This window comes from Asterias amurensis, chromosome 2, assembly GCF_032118995.1.
Source record: "Asterias amurensis chromosome 2, ASM3211899v1".
Lineage (NCBI taxonomy): Eukaryota > Metazoa > Echinodermata > Asteroidea > Forcipulatida > Asteriidae > Asterias > Asterias amurensis.
This window is the reverse complement of record NC_092649.1, coordinates 24,954,410-24,979,391: the sequence shown is the minus strand read 5'-3', so window position 1 is coordinate 24,979,391 and position 24,982 is coordinate 24,954,410. Positions and strand designations below refer to the sequence as shown.

General features: G+C 40.7%; 3 protein-coding genes across 4 annotated transcripts in view; 1 reads left to right on the top strand and 2 right to left on the bottom strand.

Moving 5' to 3' along the window:
* Positions 1 to 10,936, bottom strand: part of LOC139954565 (GATOR1 complex protein NPRL2-like) — a 62,577-nt gene extending 51,641 nt beyond the window's left edge. For both annotated transcript variants that reach the window (XR_011788125.1, XM_071954428.1), the window contains exons 1-7: positions 10,844 to 10,936; positions 8,891 to 8,982; positions 5,569 to 5,737; positions 3,599 to 3,707; positions 3,139 to 3,275; positions 2,215 to 2,312; positions 622 to 658 (exon numbers count right to left, since the gene is read on the bottom strand). Coding sequence is in view for 1 of the 2 variants with exons in the window: in XM_071954428.1 (XP_071810529.1) it covers positions 622 to 658; positions 2,215 to 2,312; positions 3,139 to 3,275; positions 3,599 to 3,707; positions 5,569 to 5,737; positions 8,891 to 8,982; positions 10,844 to 10,921 (720 nt within the window). In the remaining variant the exon portion in view is untranslated. The remainder of the gene's footprint in view (positions 1 to 621; positions 659 to 2,214; positions 2,313 to 3,138; positions 3,276 to 3,598; positions 3,708 to 5,568; positions 5,738 to 8,890; positions 8,983 to 10,843) is intronic.
* Positions 10,937 to 11,063: 127 nt separating this feature from the next.
* Positions 11,064 to 16,215, top strand: LOC139954337 (transmembrane reductase CYB561D2-like). The gene is made up of 3 exons (XM_071954092.1): positions 11,064 to 11,232; positions 12,205 to 12,242; positions 12,603 to 16,215. Exons 1-3 carry the CDS (start codon positions 11,070 to 11,072, stop codon positions 13,119 to 13,121), a joined length of 720 nt encoding a protein of 239 aa, XP_071810193.1. The 5' UTR covers positions 11,064 to 11,069; the 3' UTR covers positions 13,122 to 16,215.
* A 182-nt stretch (positions 16,216 to 16,397) lies between these two features.
* Positions 16,398 to 24,209, bottom strand: LOC139954335 (uncharacterized). The gene is made up of 4 exons (XM_071954091.1): positions 23,272 to 24,209; positions 21,943 to 22,336; positions 20,962 to 21,398; positions 16,398 to 18,630 (listed from the first exon to the last, which is right to left on the bottom strand). Exons 2-4 carry the CDS (start codon positions 22,321 to 22,323, stop codon positions 16,398 to 16,400), a joined length of 3,051 nt encoding a protein of 1,016 aa, XP_071810192.1. The 5' UTR covers positions 22,324 to 22,336; positions 23,272 to 24,209.
* Between the last annotated feature and the right edge of the window lie 773 nt (positions 24,210 to 24,982).

Here is a 24,982-nt window from a genome sequence, read left to right as displayed (position 1 = left end):
CAGTTAGGCAGGGACTCAAAGACACTGGACACTATTGGTTATTGTTAAAGACCAGTCTTCTCACTTTGTGTATCTCAACACATGCATACAAAAAAAAGAAAACTGTGAAAGTTTGAGCTCAATTGGTCGTCGAAGTTGCGAGATAACAATGAACGGAAAAAAAACCTTGTCACACAAAGTTGTGTGCGTTTAGATGGTTGATTTTGAGACCTCAAATTCTAAGTCTGAGGTCTCGAAATCAAATTTGTGGAAAATTACTTCTTATCGTAAACTATGTATGTCACTTCAGAGGGAGCAGTTTCTCACAATGTTTTCTACCATGAACATTTCCCCATAAAGTCTGGTTCATGACACAACATGCAGCACAGTAACATGTTCAAAAGTGTTAAGAAGTTAAGAAGAGTCGCATGTTGGTTTGATTTATTGTAGCATTCAGGTCTGTAACTTAATAGTACAGTATTTAGAAATGTTTGGGGTGTTAAAAAACAAATATTCTTCGCCTGGGGAAAATAGAACGCTCAGGAGTTCACCTTGGGAGTCATAGTTTTAACCATAGCAATCGAAGCAGTCAATATTTGTATACTACAGAGGTGAATTGAACAAAGATGTACAAAGACTTACCTGGAATATAGGAACAATTGTGATTACTCGGTAGTACCTGTAAAACAAATGAGACATGTTCGAAAAAAAAAAGGCTGCTGAGTGTGGTTGAAAACTCATAGTAATACTAACAGTATCAAATCAAGTTGCCAAAGGCGCTGAAGAAAGAAGGGGGAAAGACAGAACAAAGACAAAGACGACAGGTACGAAAAAAAAAAGGTGGGTTTTGAGTGCACATTTTGAACATCACTTGAATGAATTTGAAAATAAACCAATAAAGCACAATGGAAGTAACTAGGTAAATTTTAAAAACATGTACTTTAAGGTTGAAAAAAGACAATTCACTACAGCAGATTAACATTCAAGTGCTCTACCAACTGAGGTACATGTACATGTTTCATCAAAGAAATGAAAGGTAGCATTAAACTTTACTTGGTAATGAGTAATGGGGAGAGGTTGATAGAATAAAACATTGTGAGAAACGGCTCCCTCTAAACTTGAATTCATTAGAGTATGGAAACAGTGTGTCACATAAATCGGGGAAACTTGTGCGTAGTTAAGACAATAAAAACCCATACTTAATTCTGAATGGATGTGTGTGGCACAATGGTACCGGGGTTTGCTCATCTGGCGGTTGCTATACAAAAGCTTGCCCCGAACCATTTGACATAGCAACTGTCTCTGTAGTCTGAGGAATTCAAATGTATGCGTTAACTTGTGACTAAGCGAGTCATTGTACCAGACATTATTTAAGTCTATCCTCAAAAAACTAGCAACGAATTAGATTATCTATGCAACCAATAATAAGAATTGTATGGACTACAAGTCAACTTTGACATGCTACATGTATATTATACGAAAAAGCATTTGAATGATGCGACTTTTGACTTCTCTTCTAAACAAGTTTATGCAACAAGAACTGCACTCATACTGCTAGTTGTGTTTCAACAGAGGGCGCTTCATTTGAGGTAACCAAAGGGCACGTGATCTAGAAGTGTAGGCACTTATTGGGTTGTGTTTCTTGAGACCTGCTGCATCGATCATCATTTTGTGGTACCAAAATGTATCAAAACCATTAATCCAAGAACAAATTCTTGAAAATACAGACTGTTGGCTTTCATTTGTTTTTGTGCCATGTATTTCAATTTGTTGATGTCAAGGCATGGAGTATTATAAGAACTAGAGGGCGCACTAGTGATGCTGGGTGCATAAATGCAATGGGACCCGAGGAGACACGCGTGCCATTTTGTAAGATGAATGTTGTACGCACGTTGAACACGAAGGAGACCTAGAGTGCATTTTGGCGACCACAACCAAAAACTGTTTCAGTTGTTGGTCGTTGGTTCTGCTGTTCAGAACGATAACCAAGTTGTGAGCTCGGTAACCGTTTTGGTTATGACGTCAGAAACAATTAGTGGTTACAGCCGCCAAAATGCACCCCTACACATCGGTGTGAATGAAAAATAAATGCTATGCAATGCTGTTTATCAACTTATAAAATGGCTGCATGCGCGCATGCTGAGTCGCGCATATAGGGCAGTGCGCCCTCTTGCTCCTATATATAACTCTTTATGTCAACTCCCCCTTCCTTTCGAATCGCAAAATAACACTTACAGCATGTTTTGGAGACAGATCTTGACGAGGTTAATGTCCACGTCAGCTTCAGCGGCAATCCTCTGTACATGGTTGACTCCATCAATGAATGGCAAGATCTATAAAGAAAACAATTCAAACTGGTCAGGTCTTGCTCCATTCCATTGTGAAATTTTGGGGCTTATATTAGTCTGGTTTTTGTCAACGCAATGCTGATTCAAGAAAGAGACAAACAAATTATTGTATCAGTATGAAGTTAAACCACAAGGGAAACTGACTGGGTAAACTTTGAATTGATTTTTGGGGTCGAACAAAGAATTGATTAGAGTGTGATTCGAACCAACGACCTCTGAATTACAGTGCCGGCGCAATACCAACTGAGCTATCTAGCCCTATGTTGACACCGCCAACATAGGGCTAGATAGCTCAGTTGGTATTGTGCGGCACGTTAATCCAGAGGTCGTTGGTTCGAATCCCACTCTAATCAATTCTTTGTTTAACCCCAAAAATCAAAAAAATTATTGTGTGACAATTATCTACTTTATACATGTATATATAAAAAACAAGCCTGATGTCTTTTAATATTTGAGTGAGAAATTATCTCTTTCTTAACACGGTCGGCAATTTATTTGACTCCCATAAATTGCCGACCGTGTTAGTTCGCAAAGTCAATGGAAAACTACCAACTTTGAAGCAAATATGTGTGGGTTATAGTTCAAAGCAGGACAGTTCTTGACAGAACTGAGAAGTCTCCCGAACCCCCGACTATCTACGCCGCGGCAGTAGAATAAAGCAAGACAGTTCTCTAAGAACAAACTCAACCTGGCAAGTAGATACACACATGGTGTTACCGCAAACCAAATATATATTGACACCTCACCATGCAACGCCTCAAATCCTATAATGTACTATTTATTGAGAATATGTTGTCATACGCTTACTGACCTGCTGTGTAGTAAGATCCCACTGACTGGAATCATACGACTCTTTGTCCGTCAAGAACATCGGTACATGATGTTCCAGAACAGGAGGCGGGTCTTTGGTTGGAGAAACAATCTTCAAGTGGATGGTGTTGGATTCATCTGCAAGAGTAAAATACCACAATGTTCGGGGGTGAGAGGGATCATTGCTTACAAAAAAAGTCTGAAACTGGGATACGAAATTCTAAGGTTTGTTTAAAATGATGGCATTTCAACTTTTTTTAAACCAAGAACCAAGATTCAGATGAACTTTGGGGAACAGTATCCGCAGCACAACATAAGTAGACCAAACAGTAGCATTCTTCATATGTGGGGAAAATATCGCCTGATTTTCTTCAATAATCCAACATAAAAAGTCTGAATTCAGATAAAATACGGAAACATATCATCCCTGATATGTGTAAAAGCCAAGCCACTATACTTACTGATAGGAATGGAGCATTTGCCGTGTTGGTTAAGCTGTGACAGAAGGTCTGTCAGGATGCCCAGTAACCGATTCTTACTCTCTTCTTTCGACAGGAAGCCGCATTCCAACTAGTATGAGTACAAAACAAAAATTAATATTCTTTATCCCGATGCAAATTTAACATCTCTTATATCGTTGCGGTACCCGCTGCCAAAATAAAGGATTCGAACGGCCTCTAGCTACCGGAAAACCTCGGTAGTCTAGTTGGTAAGACACTGCTCTCGAATTGCAAGGGTCGTGGGTTCGAATCCCACCCGAGTAACATGGCTGTGATATTTTTTGAAAGGACTCGGGAAAGTGCTGAGTATACAGTGCTAACACACATTAGGTAAAAACCAAAATTAATAGCATGAGAAACAGAAAAACCCATAAATTTGTTACATGGAGTCCAAGTACTTTAACCTAGAGGGCGTAGGTTCAAATCATGCTCTAGACAAGTTTTCTTTGTCTAACCTCCAATCATTTAACAATTTATCCGGTCAGTTTCCCTTGTGGTTAACTATTTGACACTTGATTTTTATACTACAAGCCTACTGCATTCTCTTGTATTTTATAAATAAAAAAATATCAATGTAAACCACAAGGGAAACTGACTGGGTAGTTTTTGAAATGATTTTGGAGTTGAACAAAGAATTGACTAGAGTGGGGTGCCAGTCAGAAGCCATGCAACCGTTAACTGCCGTGTAGCCAGGGATCACACCTAAATTACGATACAACCTGGGAAGCGGCAGCTAGGGGATCACCTTAAGGGGATGCGACTTTTTGTGTCAGATATCAATATAAACCACAAGGGAAACTGACTGGGTAAATTTTGAAATGTCAACTCTTTGTTCAACCCCAAAATCATCTGACTGGCACCCCCGAACAAAGATATTGACAAAATAGGGACACCGCCAAAAAGGGATAGATAGCTTATTTGGTAGAGCGCCGGCACGTTAATCCGGAGGTCGTTGGTTTGAATCCCACTGTAGTCAATTCCCCAAATCAAATAAAAAAATTAAACAATTGTTGTTAACCCTAACCATTTATTTCTGTACAACCATTACAAAATGCCCAGAAAAATACTGTTTTTTTCCTTATAAATCAAATTTGTCAGGAAAAATTTCAGCAGAACTAACATTCAAATAGAAATTTTAATTCTGTGGTTAGTAATTGGGATACTACATGTAAGTGTTAACACACTAAGTTGGAAAAGTTCAAATCAGGACATGATCTTTACTTTGACCTTTTTAGGTGAGTGGAAGTAGGTCAAACCTTGGGCCAGTTGCTCGTGTTCGGCCAAGTTTTCTTGCGCCATCCACTGAGGGATGAACCCTGCTGTCACTGCTGACAGTAATAGACCAATCCAGTAGGCTCTGCCCACAACGCACGTGTGAGCAAGAACACGGGGGGGCTCTCCTATGCCTTTCTGCACAACTCTTCTGCGCGCGCCAAGATACGCGCACGCATGTCGGACCTTATTTGTCGGACCTTTGTTGCGTTGTGATTGGTCAATACGTAATGGGAAGGAGCTTAATGGATCGGTCTATTGTTTTTGCATATGGGGCTGGGCTTGGAGATCCAATGGCCATCACCCTCTTGTCCACTAAGTTGAGAGTAGCCAACAAGCCCCGAACATGCAGCCACGGGCCAATTTTTATAGCGCTGCTTAACAATAAGCAAACTTTTGTGCCAACTTTAGCAGAAAAATGTTCTTAATCATTCATGTATTCCACAGGTTGGCAAGAAAATTAGACAGCCAGCTTACACGTTCACTATTGATTTACATTGTTACGTCATTACTTTTCATACAGTAAGCATCAAATGGTTAGCACGCTTTTTTGTGTGCTTACAGTTTAGCAGTGCAATGAAATGGAAATCGCACAGTAAGCACAAAATCAGCTGTTAAGCAGCTCTATGAAATTGGGCCCACATGATTTTCATACGTACCTCTAACGTTATAAGGTAGCTAGCTAGTTTCTTGACAAGCGGCTCATAGCAGGCAGTGTTGGTTGATGCATCGCAGACAAAGCAAAGGTTGAAGAGAAGAGCATTGCGGGAGTATTTGGCATTTTGAATACCGACTGGACACCCAATGATCTTATGGCCGGGAGCATTTCTGTGTGGATACAAACAAAAAGAAGAAACAAGATAGCCAGTTAGATTGGGATTTATATTCTCAATGCTCTTATTAGAGCCAAGTGGGAAGCAAGAAGACAAAGAAGGAAGTATTAGTTCTAGATGTGGGAGAAAAACCCGAGAGAGTTATGCCAGGGAAAACCCACAGAGGCGAGAAGACAAAGAAGGAAGTATTAGTTCTAGATGTGGGAGAAAAACCCGAGAGAGTTATGCCAGGGGAACCCACAGAGGCGAGAAGACAAAGAAGGAAGTATTAGTTCTAGATGTGGGAGGAAAACCCGAGAGAGTTATGCCAGGGAAAACCCACAGAGTCAAGCAGGGACTGAAAAACCAATCTACATAGTGCTCCTGGTGTGATTTGTAATAATAATTAGGAGAGGGGGGGTTGATCATCCTTATTCAGCTAAAAGCTGAATTGTGAAGGTTGGTCTACAACGTGTTCGAGAAGCAGGCATGCAAGGGTGCCTTTGGCTGCCAGCCACATCAACCCATTAGGACCACGGAGAACAACTAAAGATCGAAAGTGTTTGATTTTTCCCGAGGGAGGAAAACCCTCGTGGCACAGCAGAGAACCAACGCACAACTTAACTCACATATGGCCTCGGCTGGGAATCGAACCGGGGTCACCTTGGTGAGAGGCGAGCGCTTTATGCACAAGAACCGGGGTGAGTCAAGCAGGGACTGAAAATCCAATCCGCCTAGTGCTCCTGGTAGATTTGAACCGGGGTGCAAGAGGTGGCAGGAAGGCAAAGCAAGACACCAACCTGACCTGACAGTTATTACTGCATTTGATAAATCCAGAAGTTGAAGGGTTTCAATCCTGCTCTTATCAGTTTTTCTGTGTCCACCAAAAATGTATTTATATGCACCCAATGAGTCCGTTTCCATTGCAGTTTATTTATTTACTTGACAAAGCCCGACATGAATTAAGGCCCGTTTATAGGTGGAAAATCTTGATGCGCAGTCCTAAAAAACACAGTTTATACATGTAGTCATCGATGAGGCATATTAACTGTGTTTTTTTATGATCGCCTCATCAAGATTTCCATCGCGCGACCATCGCCCGACCGCCTATAACCCGGCCTTTAAGCCTGGTTCATACTTGATGCGAGTTGTGAACTATTTAAGTATTTAAGTAGTAGTGAATGTTTTTTGCGACACAATGGACTGATCCGGCCTACCAATCAAACTGTGTGCGTTCACCCATTTGACCAATCACAGCAATGATTGTGGTCGGACAAACTGTGTCATGCGTGCGCGTATATTTAGCACGCGCAGCAGAATCTTGCAGAATGTCATTGGGAGTGTTCGTACACGTGTCTTACTCACGTGTGCGGTGGGCGGAGCTTAGTGGAAAGCCGGAACGGTCCATTGGAGAGCAGCAGACCTTTGTTTTTGAGGAGCGCGATCGCGCTCGCGCTCCTACCGCGCTCCATGGGCTGTGCGCGATCGACAGCGCTCCTCCTCGATCATTTACGGTGTATTTTATTTATTACACAAAAGCAAAATACACGCCAGTCGTTGTTACTTTGCATGCGACAATAAATTAAAGAAACATTGAACGCTAGAGGTCGCTTTGGAACGATGCACTAGCGTGATATTAAATGCCTTCTATTGGTAAAACCTACACGAACCAGCAATAAACGCATTGAGACAAGACTCAACGTGTCACGTTGGAGTTTTGGCGCATTTCCAGGCGGCGCAAATGCGAGGGCGAAGCGCATACCGTCGGCGTGCGTAGCTCAATCAACATCTGTTGTGCAATCTCGAGATTGAGCAGCGCAATTACAGATTGCTAGCTTTACGAACTCGTAGCCAGGTACATTATTACTACACGACGTACACACACACTACTAGATCAACCATGGATCAACGACGTATTTTCTCGTAAGAAAATATGTTTTTTCTAATGCTTTATATCAAATGTGAAACATTTTAGAAAAAAGGAAACATAAAACCTTAAAATCGTGCGGTATTTTGTCACACGGGAGCGGGATTGGGGTTGTTTTATTTTATTTTGTCTGTAAATTTTATTTGTGTACCTCCGTGCCGACCTGACCATTTAGTAATCATAAACTGAGTATGCTAGTCAAATAAATTGAGCTCCTAGACAATCTTAGGAGAGTGATTTTTTAGGAGCTCAAATTGAGCTCCTGAGTATTCTCAGGAGAGCAATTAAAAGAGCTCCTTCTATTTCTATAAACGAAGGTCTGGAGCAGTGCATACATTCATGGCAAAGTTCACACTATTGCCCTGGTAAGGCAGGGGAACAAACTGTAAGACCTTGGCCAAGTATCTTCTACTTTCCTGGCTAGTGGGGCACGCTTTTTTGCACACCCCTGGTAGTACAATTGATACTGGCATTTATTGATAACAGAGCTAGACCTGATACTTATAGACAGTGGACACTATTGGTAATTATCAAAGACCAGTCTTCCCACTTGGTGTATCTCAACATATGCATTAAATTACAAACCTGTGAAAATTTGAGCTCAATTGGTCGTTGAAGTTGCGAGATATTCATGAGAAAAAAATTACCCTTGTCACACTAAGTTGTGTGCTTGCTTTAAGATGGTTGATTTCAAGACCTCAAATTCTAAATCTGAGGTCTCAAAATCAAATTTGTGGAAAATTACTTCTTTCTCCAAAACTACATCACTTTAGGGGGAGCTGTTTCTCACAATGTTTTATACTATCAACCTCTCACCATTACCCATAATCAAGAAAGGTTTTATGATCATAATTATTAAGATGTTTCAATAGAAATTTACAATTTCCTCGTGGAGATGCCCTCCACCAACAGATCGCACCACCCTTGAAAACTCCTGATTAAAGCCCCACCCAAAACTTAGTTCCCCGTTTCCCAGAACTGTCAAACCTTGGGACACGCTCCCAATTGTGGTGTTGGCCGCCCCAACCTGAGAGGTCTCCAGGGGAGGAGTTGCATCAAGCCTATAAGCGGCAGCCCAGTTTTTACTAGCACTATGTCTAGTTCCCCGCACCAATTTGAGTTCCAGTTGTTTTGTCTTCAGCAATTACAGTTCTCCAAATAAAAAACTACTGTTAAGAAAACTTTAAAAAGTGATCTTTTACAAAGAAATACTAACGTAGAAGATAGTTGATTGATACTTACATCGTAATAAGCTTGTTCTGTAATTCTGGTTTAGTGATGATGTACACATGCAATGTGTCAAATAATTCTCTGGAAACAAAGTCTTCAGGAACCTGTACACCAAGAAAAATAATAAATCAAAACAATAATTTTTTTAAAATGGCTTTGTGCAACCATTGCTGCGCACACTTCAACACAAGTTGTTACCTTGCTTTTATTGAGTTTAAAGGCAGTGGACACTATTGGTAATTACTCAAAATAATTATGAACATAAAACCTTTCTTGATTATGGGTAATGGTGAGAGGTTGATAGTATAAAACATTGTGAGAAACAGCTCCCTCTAAAGTGACGTAGTTTTCAAGAGAAAAGTAATTTTCCGCGAATTTGATTTTGAGACCTCAAGTTTAGAATTTGAGGTCTCGAAATCAAGCATCAGATACACACAACTTCATGTGACAAGGGTGTTCATTATTATCTCGCAAATTTAACAACCAATTGAGCTCAAATTTTCTTAGGTTTTTTATTTTATGCATATGTTGAGATACACCAAGTAAGAAGACTTGTCTTTGACAATTACCAATAGTGTCCACTGTCTTTAACTGCTTTAATAAAAACCTTTGCAGAATTATGAAGAAATTATGGCAATAAAGGAAAAATGCATTGATTTATATTTTCAATAAAACTAAATAAACCCCAGCCACTATCCAGGCAGAATGCAGGCCTTGTATTAATGGGTTGTAATTGGAGGCCTACGCGTCATTGACTGCCATCTTTGATGTATTTTATTACATTTTGAAGAAGAAACAAATTCTCCACAAATAGGCCTAAATTTCTTTAAAAAAATGATGCACGCAGGACCTGCACTACCGCACTGCCTTGTAACACCCCTTTCACAGAATGGTCTAGTCTGAGTCGGCCGCGGTTTGGCAGTTCGTCGATCCAGTAGGCTGGTGCCCGAGTGTACAACGCTTGGTGACCAAAAATATAAAGCGTTGAGCATATTGCATGTATTGAGAAATTAAAAAACGGGCGATGCGGCAGAAAAACAACAGTGAGTACCGAGCAGAAAATTGCATTTTTTGAAGATGTTTTTTAATTTCACTCTTGAAAAAAGGCAATGCAAGCATTATGAATGTATATTGAGTGTGTGGGAAAAGTTTTGGTTGTGTAGGGCAAAGGAAACTTCAGTTCAGTTATTGCTGGCTAACGGTCGTAACAATTTCATCTATCAACACCGATTTTAAAAGAGTATAGCGTTAAGGAGGCACAAAATATTAGACCCCTATTTTAATAAGCCTCACAGAGGGCTCACAGAGGAGCCTTATAGTTTCTAGAAGTAGCTGTAGTGTACATGTACTATTGTCCTGAGGGGGTTCTGATAACAGGAGGGAAACGGGCCAGTCCGTTGGACCATACAAAGGGAGTCCACTTAAAAAAATAAACAGAGATGAGATGCAAAACTATATTTTATTTACGACTGTGTGTGAGTGTGACTGTGTGACAAACCTTTGTTTAAGTTTAATCTTAAAAATAAATAAACAAGAAAGTTAAAAATATTCATAAATCAATAATTATAATTAACTCCATTTCCATATCCAATTCCAATCCTTAAAAAAAAATACAAGTAAACTCCATATAAATTTATAAAAATAAAATAACAATAACAAACAGACTAAATCAAATGGAGTAGAATGGTATGCCCTATACACTTGAATGTATTCAACGTCGAGGAATCAAGGCCAAATCAAACATGTTGTGAGATGGAAGGTGCTTTTTGTCCAAAATAAAAAAAAGCCCCGCCCACGTGGTCGGCTTGGCTTTTGACAGCATGACCTCCCGAGTGGACAGGTCAGCGAGACTGGGAGCAAGTAGCAAGTTGCAACTTAAAATACGTAACCCTCCATCCCCCGACGGCCTAAGCTAGTACGTTAGCATCAGCAAGCGGTTATGCATAATATAATAAGTATGCTTACTTGATATGTGATTTTATGCCCGGCTGTTGGGTGAAATTCACTGAAGAAAATGCACTTCAACTTTCCACTGCCTCCCATAATGTTTCTGCTGCACTGACATGTGATTGAACCCGTCTCTATCGAAGTACATGTAAACTCTTCATTCTGGCGTCTGGGTACGCGACTGCGCCTGAACATTTTGTTTTACTCGCATCAGCTCGCCGTTGATGGCGCTATATCATTTGTGATGGAGTCCGATGTTATTGCTGATGCAGCAAAACTGGCTCACCTAAACTACAAGGGCAAAAAAGGACATTTTCAGCAACTTTGCTCATTTTTCAGCATGGCAGCACACTTACTGGCTATTGGTTTTATCTCCTACATGATTTACCTGGCTTGGCCTTTCTCAAGTAAGTAAAATGTGCAAGTTTTTGACTGTTAATTGTCACGCCTGTGTCGGGTGTGTGTGTTTTTACTTTGTTTATTTATAATGTTATTTGTTTAGCAGTTGCTCTCCTCTGTCTAACATTGATTGAGAAAGAAATGCCTCTAGTGTGTTTTAAGTGTTTGTATGCAGTTCTATGACCGAGTAGAGTTATCGCATCTTTGAGTAGTTGCGATAAACCCTCCTCCTGACGGCAGGAGGGGACGTTAAAGGAACAAGTTGCCTTGGATCGGTCGAGTTGGTCTTTGAAAAGCGTTTGTAACCTTTTTTTATAAAATGCATATGGGTAGAAAGATGTTGTAAAAGTAGAATACAATGATCCACACAAACATGCCTCGAAATTGCGTGGTTTGCCTTTTACCTCATCGACTAACACGTCGGCCATTTATGGGGGTCAAAATTTCGACTCCCATAAATGGCCGACCATGTTAGTTCGGACAGTAGAAGGAAAACCAGGCAATTTCGAGGGAAACTTTTGTGGATCATTGTATTCTACTTTTAAAACATCTTTCCAACCATATGCATTTTATTAAAAACGGTCACAAACGCTTTTGTTTTGACCAACTCGTCCGATCCAAGGCAACGTGTTCCTTTAACGAGGGGTCTGTTATCACAACTAATCTTTGACTTTGAGAATGAGAGGCCGTTTTGTTAAAAGTTAAAGGGGCAATTCCAGTTGGATAAGGTTTCTGAAAATGTAACATCTATTCATTGTGTCGAAACATAGCTACCATAAAGGTTGTGTACATTAACGAGTAGTCCACCATTGGAACACAGTGTTGTGTGTGAAAGTAGTGTATTCTGCCTGCCCCACCACTGTGTAAATCCCGATTTCAACTATGTGTGAAATTAGTGTGTTCTGTTGGCTCCACTGTGAATCCTGATTTCAAATTCCCAGTTGAGCTCTCTATTTTTTTTGTTTATGTTTCAAATTCAGGTCTATTTTCATGGCACCCAGTACTCATGTCCATTGCGGTAAGTAATCTAAAACAAACCTTTTAAATAAATGCATTAAAAAACACAGCTTCATCTAATTTTCATGGCTTCATTTTAGGCACGGTATGTTTGCTGGCTGATGTCTGATTTCTTTATTACCCCTTGAAAAATATGAACAAATTTGATTAAATAGTCCGGTAAAAAAAGCTAAAACATACACCATTTATAAATGTAGGTTTTACTGTGGATCCCATGTCAATTTATTTTTAGCATTGGGCTTGTAAACCCAAACATAGTGGCGTGATGGCCTTAATTCTAAGGTCCATCGTGGGTTGTTTAGGAAAATAGAATAAACACCTGTCATAATTATTTGTATGATATGTTGTTTTCATTCCACAGTTTGCTTTCCTGATGACAGAAGCTATCCTTTTCTTCTCCCCGGACAGCAACCTCGTCCCTAAAGCCGTCCGCAAAACCAAAGTCACCTACCACTGGATCACCAATACGACGGCCGTCCTGTGCGCCATAGCGGGCCTCGTAATAATCGTCCTCAACAAAGAAATGAACGGCTACCCGCACTTGAAGAGCTGGCATGGGATATTGGGCGTTAGCACCGTGGCGTACGCCTGCATCCAAGCCTGCGCCGGGACGACCCTCCTCTACCCTGCGTTGACAAGTAAGATGTTTAAACTGGCCGATCTGAAGCTGTACCACGCCACCTCAGGCTTGGTGCTGTTCACTCTAGCCTGTGTGACTCTAGTCTTTGGCCTGTGCACCAACTGGTTCACCAGCAACGCTCATGAAACAGCCTGGTATATCTGTATCGGAATCGTGGCCTGGATTTCTTTAGTCATCATGAACCAGGTTACTCAGGCGTACTTACCGAAGTCTCTTAAGAAAGCCTCACAGCAGTATTGATAATGAACGACGAGCATCAACTTAGACGCTACGACCTGTTTGACGAGGAAGCTGTTTGATGAAGAAGCTAGCCCTCCGATTCCAATACTTGTTTTTAGTTTAGTCTGACTGCAAAGGCATGAAAATAGCTTGGTTGCTACGCTGAATATTTGTAAGCATCATTGTTGTTTATTGTTATAACCTCAGAATTCACAAGACATGTGTAGTCTACTGACAAAATTTGCCCATACTCTGTTAGTTTTATAATAGTCAGTACTCAAGTAGTGATCAGTTTTACACAACTTAACTTCAGTGACAAGTCACATACAATGATAAGGATTGTTTAGCTTCTGAGAGAAACTTCTTTGAGACATTGGATAACACTCATTATTTATCTTTTCTCATAAACTCTAATGTATTTTTGCATTAAATTTGTACCAGAACCTGTATAGGAACATTACCAGCCCCAGGCCTAGTCGTCTCTTATATTCTATTGATTTATCTGATTTAATAGTGCCATAGAAACCTGAAAAGAATGTTTCACGGTGAGCAAAACGATGAGAAAATCCAATGTATAAATCATGGGGTCTCTATCGGTCACGTTTGTCAGAAAAATACTCATGATAAATGCAAGCGCACTCGAGTGAAACATACCTATACTGTAGTTTGCGGAACAAAGTCCAACACGCGGCCGACGTGAATGGCTACGGTTATCAACCTTTATCTGTATCCACTCAATTGCAAAGCCTCTCCATTTTAGAAATACCTCCTTAAATGATGGATCCTTGTTTCAGATGATTTTGTCAGCAGTTACTCCCGTCCCTGATTGGTGATAACATTTGAAAAGAATCAAACTTTGAGCTGAAGGCAAAAGTATCTCAATTGAATGACTTTTTATTCTCGTAAAAACATTGTTTATCAATTTACACTGTGTACTTTAAGGCAATCAATACAGAAATTCAGACTTGGCAAATTGGCTCTTAATTGCTGTAATGTGCTTCTCCACACCTCGGAGTATAGACTGGTACTTGAGTTTTTCATTTGTATGGTGTTTTTTTTTGTAGCGGTGTACACGGTATATATGGAAATGATTTTGTATGACACGATCACGATGCAAAGAGGGTGCCTTCTATTGGTTGAATGAGCGTGTGCATATTCTATGTGGAGCAATTCAACCAATAGGAAGCAGTGTGACTCGGCCTTTAGGCTGTCTCCGAATTGGCTACTATGGCTTGATCACGCCATCATATCATACATTAAAGTATATAGGATGTCCTTAGCAACAGCCTTAGAAACAGCTGTAGCCACATCCGCCAAATCTGATACGGCCTTAAAGTGTGTTCGTAAATATCTAAGGGCCTTGTCGCATACGACATTATGATGGGCAACCAGATCGGGCATTCTCAAAAGAAGAAACAACTCTGAATTTAAAGTACACATTGTTTGCGTGTTTTAAAAGCAGTATATGTACAAATGTATATCTTTATGTTAGAGCCATTCTTCTACCATTCAAATCGGTGTGACCAAACTGTTAGCGGAAGGGAAAATAGTCTGGTACCACTGTGGTATAATGAGAATGGGTGTTCACTGTCGTATTTGCAGATTGGGAACACCACAATGATGGTGGCAGACTGATCAAGGTGTACTGTGCTACAGTTTGTATGCAGTGCTGTTGGTTGCCTTATTTGCACATTTTGTCTTTTGTGACATTCCTCTCGGCGATTTGTAAAGACGATTTTTTCTTTTTTTTTTACTCTCAGGATGTTTCAAGAATTTATGTCAAAACGTATTATTATGAGCTGTAATCTAATTAGTTTTGTGCAAAGTTGTGCTGAAATAATTACATAAAATAAATACGATGATCCAAGAAATTGAACATCTTGAAAATGCAATTTTGTTTCTTTCTCTTTCCAAGTGAAGAATATATTATTGGACTGGTTATGTTTACAGAGCTGCCAACATTTATATATTGCAATCAGGGAGGTTCTTTGAACCACAATAAACAAAAAAGTCGAAGAGTTGGTTATTATCACGGGTATTTTCAATTTTTTTTCCCGTCCAAACATTGAAAGATTGCTTTATCAGGGACATTTCTGAATAATAAGTGAGAATTGGCAGCACTGCGTTTTGTGTGTTCTATTGCATGCAAATAGTGTTTACCAAGTGTGACGCCATTGATCAATCTATGAAAGAGTTGGATTAATTTATATCCGCCATTATACCTTCACTGTCAGGTCAATCACATAGGCATACACTGACATCCTTTGTAAAACATCCTACATCTGATATATCATACATATTTTAAAACCGTAGACTTAAAAAAAAGGTGTTTAAAAAGCACTTTAAAGCCATTGGACACTTTCAGTAAACAGTATTTTCCAAAGGCCCACACTTGTGTATCACAACTTATATATAAAATAACAAACTTGTGAAAATTTAGGCACGATTGGTCATTGGAGTCGGGAGAAAATAACGGGAAAACCCACCGTTGTTTCCGCACGTTTCGCCGTGTCATGACATGTGTTTACAGTAAATCCGCAATTCTCGCTATCGAGAACTGACGATTGTTTTGATGTTTTCTCAAAAAGTAAAGCATTTCATGGAATAATATTTCGAGAGAAGTCTTTCACCATTACCTTCTGTAAGCCCTGTAAGTTATTTGTAAATCTGTGAACTTTTGTTCTGTTCCGAAAGTGTATAATGGCTTTAAAACAAATAACAATGTACTGTTGCTCGTGTAAAAAATACTTTGGCTTGTGCACAAAAATTGCATTGCATTTCAATAAAAATGTTAATATATACAAGGTAAAACGTTTTAAAAGTTGGCACAATGGGGTTGACAAAAGGTACAACTCGGTTTTCGAAATCACGGCTATCGGCACGGATCATCAAACAGGTGACCGGTGACGAAGACGGAGCCGCAAGTTTTAGACATGGTTTCGGAAACGGCCCTACCGGTAAATTTATAGACACCTTTGTTAAGAAAAGGGTTGCTCCTGTTAATTCTATAGACTTTATGGCAGGCAAGATACTGCACTGGCCATTATGGGATATTTTACTTAATTTTATTGGTGTCATAATTTCACACAATAAAATTTTTTAAAAAGGTGGACAAGTTTTTAAATGTGCATCCTTTCTTCATGTACTGTAAGTTTTTATGTTTCCTTTCATTTGGCTGTAAACAAATCGTGTCCGCAGGAAGTCCAGGCTACTTGGCTCCTTTTTTTTTTTACAAACGTGTGGTGTCAAATGGTATACACTGCAGCCAAGGTTTCTGTAGGCGATTTGAACAAGTTTTTAGTAATTGCATGTATCACTAAACATGCGACTAAAAGGCAAGGGCTGACTGTGTCCCATTACACCTACAGGTTTCTGCTGTGGATTATAACGTCTTGAGTCCGTTGCAGATATACACGACCTGTTTGGCGGTGGATGTGTGGGGTGAAAATTGGGGTAGCTATCAGTCCGCGAACGGCAGTTTAAACCGTAACCATTCTGAGTGAACTGGGCTCCCATTGGCACACCCATTGCAACTGGTGCTCGTTCCAAGCTTCTCATTGGCAAACGTTCGCGGTAAATTTCCCTGCCATTTTCTCCTCCGTAGGTTGTTTGGTGCACTCTGATTGGCGGATTGTACATTGGCGTCCCAAAGTGCTGCGTCATTGGTGGATAGTGGCACGCGATTGGTTGAGAGTTGATGGGTTGAGAGTTGATGGGTTGAGAGTTGATGGGTTGAGAGTTGATGGGTTGAGAGTTGATTGGTTGGTCGTGTCGTTGAAACTGGAGATGTTTAGAAGTCATCCCGGTGAAGCCGAAATCGTTGTGATTCACATGTGGGCTGATTCCATTAGGAACTGCTAATGTTTGTTGGGACTCGTAGGGTGCTGCATGACGAGGGTGTGAGGTATGAGGCTGGAACTGATGAGGGCGAGCATCAGACGGAAGTCTTGGGTACAGCTGATCAGTCTGGGGTGACGAGTGGTTGAAGTACGGTGAGTGTAGTCCGGAATCAGACCACGGCGAATCGGGAGAGTTACTGCACATTTCACCAACAACCCTCGACTCTGTTAGAATTTCGCAGTTGTGGTTTTTCCTTTTCTCGTCGCAAGCAGATGAGGACGCCCCATTGCCGATGTGTACTTGCTTGCTGGAATTGTCACTTGAAGATAGCGTTGCGGGGTTGAGCTGCATTGCAAAAGGTGGCGGGATGGAGGATAAAATGCCGTCATGTCTGTTAAAGTTTGTTCTTTCTAGCGCTGCTGCCCGACCACCGGTTGCATACGAACAGGATGGTGGTTGTATACGGTCCGCTTGTGGTGGTGGTCCTGTCCTGCAGTGAACCGTATGAACGCCATCTTGTTTTGGAAGACTACGGCTCACAATATGTTTATTGGCAACCACATGAGTTGCTTGCCCTTCTCTGCCGCGTTGCAAATTCAAATCTCCAGCAACTTTGTTCCTACCTGGGAATTCATATCCGGGAGTAAAAGCCGTCGTAACAGTGGACGGCAAACTACGACACGTTGCAGGGGGAGGAGGAATGTATTCAAAATCCGAGAGGTCACTCGAGCTGGAAGAGCTAGAAAATTCCGGTGGTTCCGATGGCGACGAGCGTGGTTCAGGAGACGACAGACGGTCTGGCGAGAGAGGGCTCGGCAGACACGATGGGAATCCACCTGGCGGTACTACCACCTCCCTATGACCCAATGTTTTATCCCCTTCAAGGTAGCTATCGAGATCCAAGTCCTTGGTCAGGCACGGGAGGGGTAGAGTTCTATCCAGCAATGGGACGGCTGTACAGACACGGTTTGGTGGCGCGCCGTTGGTGTCACCAGTACGGGCACATTTCCGACGTCGTCTTCGTAGCGTTTCTCCCTCGCCGTCGCTTGACGAGTCACTGGATGAGCTAAGGTAGCCGGCCTCCAGCTGTCGCTGCTTCCTCGCCAAAGCCATTCGTCTTTGAGATGAGAGCGAAGACTCTTTGGAATTCTTGGCGGCCTTTGACTGAGCAAGCTTCGTCGCGTCAACTGAAATTGCAACGATGGATGGGGTATCCGCAGCTGATGGGTTTGCAGTTATAGTGGGAGGCTCAGCAGCATCAGTCGGTCGAGGCGTCAGTGAACGGATGCCGAATATCGATCCCACGGCACATCTGTACAGCGCTTCGTCCAGTTCGTTTCGCTCACCGGGCGGTAAGGCTGTGCAGACCTGATTCGGGGGTGGTTTCTCACGGCAAGTGAGGCACTTGCTGTCCTTACGGCACGGTGTCTCCCCACTGTGATGCTGCGATGGGTTCTGTTGATAAACCGTCTTGGTGAACGACTGCTGTAGTACAGGGAGACAGTTTGTTTTGATGTTATTAATCTGAACAACACTTCTCTGGTGACTCGCAGTGTTCCTCGGAGCCTCATCCACAGGGCACATAGTATTAACAGGCGGATCAGTCACGTCAGTCTCATTCATGTGGTGATTGACCGTGGACGGCGGGAACTCGACTGGCTCGAATCCGGTAAACTTTCCCACGCTTTGACTGTTTATGAAAAAAGGGAAAGTATAAAGGAAAGTCAATGGATTATTTGTCTTTCTGTTTGACCCATCTCTCTACTATCTCTTGCTAAATAAAAGTACAGACAGCATCCTGTCTGGGTCAACAGGAAAGAGATGAACTGAGTATCCTATGAGACGTGCTGTACGTGAATGGCAATGATAATTAAACTGCTATAGGAAGTATCGGCAGATTACACGACTGCAATTGTGCAAGTTGTAATTTCAAAAGTGTATATATTTTTCTTTTTTTAAACTGTAGCTTCGTTTTTGAAAGGGCAATGACACCAATACATTTACAGGGCACACTATGAAGTTATTTCTACATGAGCATTTACAGGGCACCAAGGCAATGAACATTTAAAAAAACGGAGCATATTTATACAGGCCTGTTATTGTTAACGGAAAACGGAACTAGAATATGCCTATACATGGAATTTCCCCCATTAATTTTAACAAAATTGAAAATGAATCATATAACACTGTCCTTTGCTGCAGCTTAGCAGTGCTGGGTTATCTTTCATAATATCAAATCCGCGTTATTGCGGCAGTGAGTACCAGTTGGAAACGGGCTCAATGACTTTCGCATTTTTTTAAATCACAATTGCTGTCGATTGTAATGCAAATGAACGGCACAAATATTTACTGAATACTGTTTTAAATAATATCTCCTAAAAAGCTATTTTTTTTTTAAAGGTAGTGTCATAGAATGGTAAATACCTCAGTAATTAATTAGGCATTAAAACTTACTCTGGCAAGAAGCACAGCAGAGAAGAAGTTAAAGATTTGGTAAAATTTATTCTCAAAAACATTCGAATGTGAGAAATTTAGTAATGCAATTGTTTCTCGGATTTATGAGGATCGGTGTCCCTTCGCGAATGCCGCGTCCAAAAGCGCCGTTGGTACCCGCTGTTACCTCGCAAGACATGAATGCCTACATGTAGTTCAAGCAATTTGGTAAATTTTTTGGCATTTTTTACTTTTTTGTTCTTCTTTCATTATAGGGCGGGGGGGGGGGTGGTTCGCAACATTTTGTTTTAGTTGGGACGGGCTTTAACTTCTTTATTTTTGACTTTGTTGGGGGAACTTTAATATTGTGTTTATTTTTCAGTGGGGAGGAGAAGGGGTTATCACATCCAATGATGTTTGATTCTCCTTTTCTATGAGACAACACCAGATGTGTTAATTTTAACACCCAAGTGTTGGCAGTGAAGTGGTAATACATGTTGTATTGCAGTTCGAACGCACACTTCCTATTACGTGTACAGGGAATTGCGACCCCCTTCGAGTCTCGATTTCGTTGGACTGTATTATGGGAGCGATGGAAAAGAAAATCTGATGATATGCTGCAGTTTCTCAAATCTAACCACAGAATTAAGGCCTCTAAAGCGAAACCAATCGATGTCCATGTTTCATTGTCTTGTTGTAACTCGGATGTTGTGTAATTGCTCGGTACACAAACTGTGATTTATTTCTGTACTAAAATAATTCTATTTTAGTTCCTTTCATGGCCCAATTTCAAAGAGCTGCTTAAGCACACAAGGTAGCTAAGCACAGAAAAAATGTTTACCAGAATGAGAATACCAGCCAAATAGCAACGTCACATGTACAATTTCTGACTGGTATCCTGTTAGATTCTGCTAAGCAAAAAATTTGTCAGCAAATTAGTCTGCTTAAACAACTCTATGAAATTGGGCCCAGTTTATCTGACTACTGGATGTCAGTGTGTATTGTCTTTCATTTGATGGGGCCATTGGTAGTGCACAATTAACGTGAAGTTACTTCATAATGTCGATCATGATTTTAAATGGTTTTCTCTGTAGTTTGATATTACTTTGGATTGTGAGGTATACAACCACGACAGTGTGAGGATATTCCAGTATTATCATAACTGCACAACGGGACAGATGGTTACATGTTGGTGTAAGTTAATTCTAAACAAATAAACAAGAACTTCTAAGCATAGGATTCTTTATTTGAAAAAATGTACCGGTAGCCGTATGCATTTTGTGTTACTCTTGCAAAAGTGTACAAATAAAACAAACTTAAACATGCCAAATATTGTTGAGGAAATCATGCCAGTCGACCATGATTCCAGATGAAAATTATTTTATAGGGCGCCCCCAAACAAATCAAAAACAGAGAATTGTTGCTTACAAAATTGATCACTACTGCCGCTTCCCAAATATTCCTTCACAAACTGTACATTTTAACACGTACACGATAAGTGCTTTGAGTACTTGCCTTGGTACCCTAGATTACACAAATTAAAGATCACATTTTGGACCTCCTTGGAGTAAAATCAACCTCAACATACCTGTGAAAATTGTTGGCGTTACAAAGCATCCCATCTACAGACAGTGGGCTGAACATTTCGAGATCGCGGTTGCCAGCCAGAGACCACTCTGACTTAGAATGGTTGGTACCATTCGACTGGTCAGGAGGAGGTCCCAAATAATTGCCTCTAGAGATTAGGTCTTGACCACCATTCACTGTGCACTTTTGAAGAACTCCGGGGATTTGATCAGTGGTTTGAGGTGGAGCAGCTGTGGTGACCTGATGGGGTAGCACCTGAACCGTGCACGGCCCAGGGCCGAACATCTCCTCGTCCAGCTGAGGCGGTATGTATTCATCGACGGAGGATGGGGGCTGCAACCCGAATGCTAGGCCGGGAGAAAGCTCGCTCGACGGGGGAACCGAACCGCCTTCACGCTGGCTACGCTTGTGTTTTGCTCGTCGATTCTGAAACCAGATCTGCAAGTCCAAACAAGTCAGAATAATAAGTGTGGATTACATTGTCGTTCATTGTTGTGTTTTGTTTACCCCACCCCCGCCCCACGAGAGGGCAGACATGAAATGTCATCTTTAAAAAGGCAATTGGCCATATGTAACTTTGCTAAAGGGCATTCTCATTGGGAAAACATTAAAGTCTATAGGAAACATTTGAAGGAGCACCAAGGCCAACTAGACCAGGGCAACGTGTAGATCCAGGCATGTGAGGGGATCTACAATATATGAACAAATACCAGCGTCATTTTGTGCATACTTTATTAACATGAGCCCCTTCACTTTATAGACCTTTATCACGGTATCGGTCATCTCGATTTCGCTCCATTCAAACTCATTGTAACCAAAACTGAGGCTGGAGGAAATAATAGTCTGGTGCCACGCGCAATGAATGTTAGCAATGATTACTGAGTATTGGAAAAATCGTGATCAAAAGGTCTATAGAAGATACGCTTTGAGTTCCAGGACATATCTTTATGTGAAATAAATAGGAATTGGTATTATTACTGACCTGGACTCGTTCTTCGTTCATGTCAAGTCGTGATGCAATCTTTGCTCGCAAGTCACCATCCGGGTACTTCTGGTCGTGAAAGAGCCTCTCCAACGCGTCGATCTGTGCAGCGTTGAAATTGGCGCGCTCCCGCCGTGGTTTGTTGTCTGCTGACGTCGGGTTGTCCGAGGGAAGCCTGTCTCGCTTACCGCGCTTCCGTTTCTTGCCATTTTGTTCGGTCTTCTCTATTTTGATGGTGTTGGTGTTCGTGCCTTGGTTTGGTGGTTGGTTTGTTGAGAGGGTAGTTGCTTGGCATGAGGGAGAGGAAGGGTTGGTGCTGCCCTCACCGGTGGTACTGGTGTAGGAACTCATTCTTGGTGTGGGATGTTTGGCTTGTCTCATTGAATAGTTCACTCTGCAAAACAAAGGCCTTATGATATTATATTTCCTTAAAAGAACAATTAAAAACGAACCGCGTTTGGGAACGATACCGAATATAGTTTAGGCCTAATGGTGACTTCTAAACTTACCCCGACTCATTTTTTACTTTTACACAAACCATGGAGGGAAACGCAATTGACTAGGATGTGTTGTTCATTTATCGCCAAATTTGGTAGCAAATTTAATTATTTAATTATGTTTTATGTCAGTCACTGCCAAACGAGTTTAAATAATGTACTTTGAAACATTTTGTTCCTTTTTGTCGGTGATAATATTGAAGGCCCGTATTCGGCATCCCATTATTGAAAGCAATTTTTTTTTTTTAAAGGGTTATGGTAAAACGTATTTTTAGAATGATATACAAATAATGCAAGTCACCCTCATTGTTACCAAAAACATTGGGAAGAAAAAAAAAAAACATTGGAAACTTTTCCTAAAACATTCCCGACTGACATTTTTTAAAACAAAAAAGGGAAATAGTCTCATGTGATGTGGGTACTATAATTAAAATCTAATATGAGATTACATTATATTAATTCATAATGAATGAACAAAATTAATGGCGACCAGATACGGAGATATTTTTCGCCAAAGAGTTCTATAATGCAACTTTAATAATTATTGAGACGCAAAACAAAAACAACAACAGGGGAAACCACTGTTTATCAATTAGCATGCCTAGCGCTTTCAGCGAACAGCAGTTAACAGTTTTAAATACCACTTAATGCTATATTCTGCCATGAGTAAACTCGTTTTGAAATATAAAATGTGCCTTGATTTTCATTACATTTAAAGCTAGTATTTATTGCTCATCATGAACGTGAGCTCTAGTTCTTCAAGACATGCCCACCCCACCCACACTCAACTTTGAAACGGATTATACTGACTGTCTCTTAACAATGACCTTACCAAGAAATTGCAGCATGCAGTGTTGGCATGGACCTGGCGTTAGCGTGTGTACTTCCATACTTCCAAACCTTCAGGCATTCTGTGGTCTTCCTCAGCTCCAGTCTTCAAGTTTATATCTTTGAAGATCTTATAAAATACTGCTCTTTACAACAAACTTCCAGAGGTGGATTTAACTGCTTTTCAGAGGTATTCCAGATAGTTCCATTTTGATTTTGACTCCTAGTTTCTTGGAATTTTCTTGGGACGAAATCTGGTAGTCAACCCTTATCCCAACAAGCTTGTTCAACAGGGAATGTCTTACAATTCACGGGTAGCTTTTCACGGATCATCGACTTCACACATTTTGTTATGCAAATACTAATCCCTTAGGCTAAACCAGGGCGAGTCATTACTTTAAACAATAACTATTGTCAACATCAAATTAAAGGGTTAGGTGACAGGGCATGGAGCATGAACGCTAACCTCTCTTGCAATCAGTCTTCCATGACAGTGTTAAAATACCTCTATTTATAAGGACCCTTAAGTAAACCACACTGCTTGGCCTGCTTGAGCCTCATTTTAAAACGCCCATTGGATAATTGAGGACCACTTGACTTTTATCTCATCACATGTAATGGTGATACACTTCTATGGTGAAAGCACCAAGGTGTAGTAATTTTGGCAGTTTCGTGAACTTGGTGGTAAACATGCATAACCCTTGATATTAGTGGTTGTAGATTTATACCAATACAAATTAGCTAACACTGCAATCACTGAAATGGCCTGTTACAGCATTGGCATTTTCTTATTTATTTAGGACCGACGGGTGGAATTTATAAGCCTTTAAATTAATTGGTAAGCCATGTTTACTTATTTGTTTGTTTGTTTGTTTGTTTGTTTGTTTGAATGAATGATCTACACATCAAGGGAACTCGGCAAACTCCCACAAAGGGATATAAACACCAAGCTGGCATCAGCCAATCTCTCTCAATGTCTATTATGAAATACACAAATCAAGAAATTGTGATTCATTAACTAGACGACAATATTTATTCTAGTCATTGTGAAGTCAGCGGTTAGCTGGGGGATTCAAACCCACAACCTTGTGATTGCAAGTCCAGTGCAGTCTAACCACTTGACCACGGTGACTGATTTAAAATAGGTATCCGCATCTTATTCTCTAGAAACTTATCTAAAGGTTATTGTCTATTTTCCTCTTTTAAATGTACGCATTTATCCTCGATTTTTCTTGATGTTTTTTGTTGGTGTTATTCTCAGGGCCCTTTCGGAGACTAATTTTTGTCTGTACGTTTTCTTAGTAAAACAAAACACGAATCCATTTTGTTTTCAAAAACTTATCAAATTTTTCCTTTGAAGTTTTCTCTTTCTTAAAATTTGCAACATTTGCGGAGACAACTCAACAACTCGGTATTTGGGAGAAGTTCTTCCTCGAACCATGGAGGAAGGTTTATCCTTTCCTCCATGCTCCAACTAAGTCCCGTGTGGAGCCGGTTTTTGAAGAGTGGTGAAGTTGGGTCTTATTGTGCTTGCATTTTATGACTTTGTAAAACTTATGCTCTTCTGGTCGGCTATCTTCTAGACATTTGAATCGATAAAGCCTTCTATTAGTTTGCGCTCATTCTCCCATGGAGGTAACCAACTCTGCGAGTCATTCCACCATACGTCCAGTGTTTGCCGAGTTATACGAGGAGGTGGATAACAGTGTGGTAGG

Coding starts and splice junctions, on each gene's coding strand:
- LOC139954337 (XM_071954092.1), top strand. CDS start 11,070: ATGGAGTCCGATGTTATTGCTGATGCAGCAAAACTGGCTCACCTAAAC. Junction 11,233..12,204: donor CCTGGCTTGGCCTTTCTCAA/GTAAGTAAAATG, acceptor TTTCAAATTCAG/GTCTATTTTCATGGCACCCA. Junction 12,243..12,602: donor CAGTACTCATGTCCATTGCG/GTAAGTAATCTA, acceptor TTCATTCCACAG/TTTGCTTTCCTGATGACAGA.
- LOC139954335 (XM_071954091.1), bottom strand. CDS start 22,323: ATGAGACAAGCCAAACATCCCACACCAAGAATGAGTTCCTACACCAGT. Junction 21,399..21,942: donor TGAACGAAGAACGAGTCCAG/GTCAGTAATAAT, acceptor TTGGACTTGCAG/ATCTGGTTTCAGAATCGACG. Junction 18,631..20,961: donor AACGCCAACAATTTTCACAG/GTATGTTGAGGT, acceptor TTTCATAAACAG/TCAAAGCGTGGGAAAGTTTA.